The sequence below is a fragment of the Thunnus albacares genome, chromosome 5 (genome assembly GCF_914725855.1).
Source record: "Thunnus albacares chromosome 5, fThuAlb1.1, whole genome shotgun sequence".
NCBI lineage: Eukaryota > Metazoa > Chordata > Actinopteri > Scombriformes > Scombridae > Thunnus > Thunnus albacares.
The window spans coordinates 24299235-24305972 of NC_058110.1; the positions used below are offsets into that span (position 1 = coordinate 24299235).

At 37.6% G+C, this 6738-nt stretch overlaps 1 protein-coding gene across 3 annotated transcripts in view; it reads left to right on the top strand.

The window, feature by feature from the left end:
- The window catches only part of LOC122982747 (nuclear receptor coactivator 3-like), a 69396-nt gene extending 66038 nt beyond the window's left edge, over window positions 1–3358 (top strand). For all 3 annotated transcript variants that reach the window (XM_044352292.1, XM_044352293.1, XM_044352294.1), the window contains 3 exons: window positions 86–263; window positions 356–560; window positions 671–3358. In XM_044352292.1, the coding sequence (XP_044208227.1) occupies window positions 86–263; window positions 356–560; window positions 671–682 (395 nt within the window). In that variant the 3' untranslated portion in view covers window positions 683–3358. The remainder of the gene's footprint in view (window positions 1–85; window positions 264–355; window positions 561–670) is intronic.
- Window positions 3359–6738: the final 3380 nt, after the last annotated feature.

Sequence of the window (6738 nt, forward strand, 5' to 3'; positions counted from 1 at the left end):
TTATATATCACTATGTATCAGTTATCTTTTATCTGTTGTCCACGGATGGAGGTGTAAGCTGAGGCTGGATGTTTTATCTCCACAGGCATGGGCCAGCAGGGAGACCCCTCATTTGGCCCATCAGGCGGCAGTCCTCCTAACGCCATGATGCCAGGCCGCATGGGGCCTCAGAACCCCATGATGCAACAGCACCCACAGGGCGGTCCCATGTACCAGGGCGCAGATATGAAAGGCTGGTCGCAAGGGGGCATGGCACGCAACAGGTTTGTGCTATAAACTAACACGTTGTAGCGTGTACCTCGAGTTTTTCTCTTGATGAATGTGCACAATTGAACACTGTCCTCTCCCTCACCAGTTCGTACCCTCAGCAGCAGTTTGGGCAACAGGGACCTCCAGGGCAGCAACAGTTTGGGCAGCAGGGGAATCCAGGCCAGTATGGGGGCATGATGATGAATGGGGGCATGCCAGCCAGCGGAGGAGGAGGTCACATGGGCCAGATGGGAGGGCAAATGGGCATGAATCCAATGGTGATGGGACGCATGCCTATGGGGCCTGATCAGGTAGGTGCAGAGGGTCGGAACGTCTCATTCTGGGTACAAATAAAGCTTTGATTAATGTTTTTTGCACTTTTCTTCCTCACACTTTTTTCCTTTTCCTTGCCTTAATCTAGAAATATTGCTGAACATCGTGACAGAAGCATTTGTCTCACTGTGATCTCCGCTCAGAGATAGGACATGGCTGCAGCACTGGAGTGTGTGGAGGACCCATCGGTGTGTGTCTGCGTGTAGTGCTGCACTCCCACCAGACGGGGGAGTGAACTTCCTTTTGGACTCACGGCCAGTAATGGCAGTCTGGCAACCTGAGGAAAAACAGACAGACTGTCACATACATACATGGAGACACACAGCGTTTATAAAAATCAGAAACACTGTGACACATTTACACATAAATCAAGACAGATAGACAGTTCTGTGATTCCTCTCGTAGACTGTAGTTTAATATTCCTCTCTTTCTGAGCGGTGTGTGTGTGTGTGTGTGTGTGTGTGTGTGTGTGCCTCTGTAAACACACACACCACTTGCTGTGGACCAAACAGTGAAGGTGGACAGACGCTTGAGTAGATCACAGACTTGAACATGGGACGGACGTGTGAAGACATCCTCTCCTTTGTCGAATGTACCATGAAGCTGTGTTCAGATTTAAAATGTCTTGTTTCTGAACTACGTGGGATTTTTATCCGCCATCTCTCTGCTGCTCCTGGAGGATCTCTGCATACAGTAAACACGGTTCTAGATGACGAGCCATCAGATTGTGACACTCAGATGAATGTCATTAAGCAGTAGCACATTGTTTCGCCCTCCAGGACGCCGCGGGGGCTAAAGTACGACTGAATTACTTGTTGGCTGATTGCACTTTAAGGAAAGGCCAACATCAAAAGGATTGTGGCAATATAGAGGCCTTTATCCAAGAATTAATGCATAGCAGCAGACATTTACTGTTTATTTTTGTGTGTGTGTGTGTGTGTGTGTGTGGGTGTGTGTTCTCCAAGTTTTCCTCTCTGAGAAATGGGGGCTGTTGATTGGAAATGGGTAACCTTGATGATCTTTGTTCTAAAGCGGGAACCAGTAGAAAGGCAGCAAGCACATATTTTAAACCAACACTCTCGTCTACAGTGTACCGATTTATTATAAGAAGAGAAATGTACCGTTTTTAAGTCATTTTAAAGTCACTCTTGAAACAAACAGACTTCTATCAATGTTCAAAAATTCCACTTATATTTATACGGATTCACGAGGTGATCATTTTATCATTTCAGAGGTAATTTTTAAATCAAAATGTTGCAGATATTTTGGTTACCTAACACCGATTTACAGTGTTACAAGTGAAGAAATAAAATTGATCGCCAGATATGAAATTGATGTCTGTATTAGCGTACACTTTTAAGAAAAAGTGTGCGTGAGATTTCAGTGTAGGTGTGCAGATTTCTAGCAATAATCCTTCCTCCTGGTTTTCCTCTGAGGACAAAGCTGAAGCATCATTTACTCAAAGCGACGGTACTGCAGTATTAGACATGATGTCTTGTTTGGAGCTTCTTCTTCTTCTTCTTTTTTTTTTTTTTTCTTTTGTCTGTGAATATGAATTGTAAATACGCTTCAAATGTACTATATATAAATATATATAAGCTTTTGTAGGTCACATACTGTTTTTGCACAGATTGTAAGGCTTGATATTTAAAAGTGTAATTTTCTTATTCCGTCATAGGTCAGTTTTTATTTTCAATACTTTAACCATTGGTTGGAAAGGAAGGGCCTCTTTTTTTTGTAAGCAGTACGTGTAGATTTTCTGTCATACTGCCACTTTCATTCTCTCAGAAAGCACTTTTTTAATTTGTGATCTTCAAATCATGAATTTCTCCTTATTTTCTGAGAACATAGTCTTAGCTAAAGAGGTGCTAGTAAGTAAACATGTAATTTTTTAAAAAATAAATTATTTTTCTTTCGACAAATAAAGGAGGAAAAAAAAAAAAGAACATAAAATATGCCTATACAAAAAGAGTTGACACATGATTGTGTTTGGCTTCTAGGGGCCCAGATGTCTTACCAGTATGTGGGTTGATATTTTCTGAACTGAACCTCATGCTTCCATGTGTGACTTTTAAGTTTCTCTCCTGAGATTTCTGTGCTTTGGGTTTTTGCTGATTTGATCCTTCAGCTAAGATCGTTCAGCCTCAGATATGAGACTTTAGAAATCAATCCCACTGTATAACTGTCCATGAGTCTTTTTTTTTTTTTTTTGGTTTATTAACAGATGTTTAATCTTGCTGGAAGCAACTCAAGCAGTTTGAATCCCTAATTGCCTGTCATTCTTTAGACAGGTGACTTTTGTTTTCTTGACATTTGCCTTTTTTTTTTTGTCTTATTTCCTGTGAAGCTTTTGTTGAGAAATCTACCTTTGAAGACATGCTCAATCCAAAGATTTTTGTTTGTCATTCTGCAGTGCTTAGAAACAGTTCCTGACGTAGATCGTGCAAGTACTCATGTGTGCTTTTACTGTTGCACATAACCTATAATATACATTGAACTAAATATGTTTAATTGCATATATTATATTCCCATCTGTATGACATAGAGTAGAAATGAGTCTGGTTCTGCTGAGGTGGTTTGAGTTTTGTTTGTGATTGTTTCTTCCTTTCTGTAGAACTTATGGCCAGTTGAATTGTGGTGCTACAAACGCTTATTTCACAAGAGATTGTTAAGATTTTCTAAGCTGGAAAGAAGGATTCTTGATTGATGTCATAATGTCTCAGAATAATAGCTCGGAGTTGGGTTTTTTGTTGTTTTTTTTTTGTCTCCCCCAGTCTCAATGAAGAATATACAAAAAAAAAATGTCTGTGCTTTGCTTTAAAGGAAAGAAAAGAGAAAACACATCTGGGAAACATACTGTCATTATTACAGGATGTAAAATACTATTTCTTTTTTTTTCTTACCTTGTTTCTTGATGTTAATATCGATGTAAATACAAATTTATATTTAAACATTACAATGTCTCTGCTGTCTTTGTGCATGTGTGTAAAGTTTCATTTCGTACATTTTGTACATTTCAGTCTGTCAGAGTCAAATCACACTTGTGTAGCACCAAGGGCCGCAACTGATGATTGTTTTCATTATTGATTGATATGTAGATTATTTTTTCAATTAACTCAGTAGTTTGGTCTATAAAATGTCAGTAAAATGGAGAAAAATATCGATCACTGTTTCCCAAAGTCCCAGGTGACGTCCTTGAATATCTTGTTTTGTCCTGACCAACAGTCCAAAACCCAAAGACTTCAGCTAAAGAAACTAGGAAATATTAAGAATATGGAACCAGAAAAGTTTGGCTTTTTTTTCTTAAAGAATGACTCAAAACAATTAATCAATTATCAAAATAGTTGGCAATTGATTTTCTGTTGATCGACTGAATTGACTAATCATTGCAGCTCTAAAGCACCTTTTTGTACAGGTTAGTGCATTTCAAATTACTTTTCAGATGACTGACAAGCTGATAATAAGACTAATGTATAGATAAAAATGATTAAAAAAATTATAATAAAACAGATTTCATAGCAATAAAATAGACAAAAAAATGATAATAAAAATGTAAACAAAAAACAAATAAAACTGATTTTTTTTAGAAATAGAATAAAAAATAGATAAAAGACTGACAAATAGATAAGAGAGAATAAAACATTTTAAAATATGAATACAATTAAATGAATGAATTATATAAATGATGGCCAAAACACATTCTAATCAAAAGCCAGGCTAAAGAGGTGGGTTACAGGTTACAGAGACTTCAGTATAAAGGAGGTTCTCAACTGAGTATTAATGAAACGTGATGATGACTGGAGACTGCCTGTCTGTTAGAAATGGGAGGTGTGTGTGTGTGGGTGGACGGTAGGCAGAGGCATGTGGAGGGAATTCAGAGTGTGAAGGACATCTGTAAGGGAAATCCTCAGAAGTGCACTGGAAAAGGCGAGAGCTTCCTTTCAGACTGGCTGTTGTTGGTCCACGCTGCCGTCTGCAGCTTCGCTTTCATCTGCTGTTTGTTTCCTGCAACTGGTCACCTCCCACAGTGAGAGCTTTTGTCATTAATCATCCCACTTTCTTTCCTTCTCTTAATGATTTTGCGCCTCCATGAAAATATCTCACACCGGGCTAAATCTTCCTCAGGGCATCCCAACCTGCTGCTGCTGCTGTACTCAAACCTAGAGTCAAATCTTTAAATAACTTTTCTTTTAACAGGCTCATTTTTAATTAAATGATTGTGTTTTTCAGGTTAAAAGAACAGCTGCCAGGTTACAGTAGACTGACTCACTCAGCCTTTGAAATTATCCTGTTACCAATAAGAGTTTCACTTTTGTTTCATGTTGTGATAACTCCACACATTCTATGTAGAAAAATATGCCTGTGTTTCATTTCATGGGAAGAAAATTTAAGGAAATAAAACTATTTAATCTTCGTTCTTAAACATTTTTAGCCACAGGGAATGGCCACCACTTTGGTTCAGACTTAAATACCTCAACAACTATTGATTGCTATGAAATTTTATGCAGACAGTCATGTGACTTTGGTGATTTATTTGGCACCACCTAAAGGTGAAACTTTTCACTTATCCAGTCAAAATATCTCAACATCTACTGGATGGATTACCACAAAATTTTGTACAGACATTCATGTTCTCCAGACACTTTATCTGAATGACTTTGGTGATCCCCTGATTTTTCCTCTAGTGCCACCATGAGGTTGACATTTGGTTTTGAGTGAAATGTCTCAACAGCTATTGGATGGAATTTCCATGAAATGGGGACACATTAATGTTCCCCTCAGGATGGATCGTTATAACTTAAATGACCCCTTAATGACTTTTCCATCTAGCGCCAAATGACCAAATATTTGAAAAACTTATAACATTCCCATCAGTTTCAACTGTACTTTGTGTTTATTGCTATTTAGCAAATATTGGCAACACACTAAAATATGCTGGTGAACATGTTAAATAAACCTACTGTTAGCATTGTCATTGTGTTCATGTTAGCATCTTGATTTCTTCTAGCTCAAAGCACATTTACCAGCCTCAAAGAGCCACTATATGAGTCTTCCTAAAATAATAATAATAATGGTTGTAGCTGTAGTAGTAGTCGCCCCCAAAGATCCACAAGGTTGCCAAATGACTTTAAATTGACTATCTGACTGTCATTCTACACAGTGAAGCTCAACTTCTTGGGCCGATCAATTTCTCTGTCTGTCTGGTCTCCATGAGAATCCCTGAAAGGTTGTGAATTGGATAAAAATGAAGCAAACACCTTTTTATGAAAAGATATCCTTCAAACATATTTTTTTATAACATAAAATATACACTAGCAGCCAGAGTGACCCACATGCTCTCTGGTTGTTGTATCAAACCCAGGACCAGCCCCCCACAAACTGCATAAACCCCTCTGATGAAGGTTGAATTCTTCCTAAAACAGCAGAGTTGAAGTAAAGTTAAGTAAAAAAAAAAAGATATATTAATAAATAACTAGTAATCTTGGCACAAAACATACCCAAACTGAGTCCCTCTTTTTTTTTTTAATCGAATGCCAGTTCCTCCTGGGATTTTACTGGCTTGCTATCAGTTTTTATCAGTGTTTTCACAGCCTCCTCTCCATCTACAGTCCCAACAGATTCTACTCAAAACCATTTCCAATACTGTATATATCCTACCAACATATTTAACATACAAAGACTACGGACTGGGAAGAATAAACTACTGTAAGAAACAACCATCATAGCAATAGGTTATTTTGTCTCAAAACATTATTAGTTATGCAATTAATGTCTGAAAAAAAACAGATTATTATTATTTTAGAAAAGTTGCCGTTAATTTGCATATTGTGTAAAACAAATATATATACCTTTCCATGATACAAATTGCAGCTTTTATCTCAAGTACAATCTTTCCATAAAACGCCTGACAGAGTGCCCCAAGACCCCATTACATTGGTATTTTTTAAAAAGCACTAATCAAAACAGAAACAGAAAACAATGATATGAAATCATTAGGAACAAATTAATTGACAAAATCATGAAAAATTGACATGATTGAATAAAGCACCTGTGAGATATGACTAAAAGTAAACCTCTTGGGTCTGCAGGTACCCCAGCTGGTAGGATTCAAGATATTTATATATATATATATATATATATCCTCTCAGACGTGGT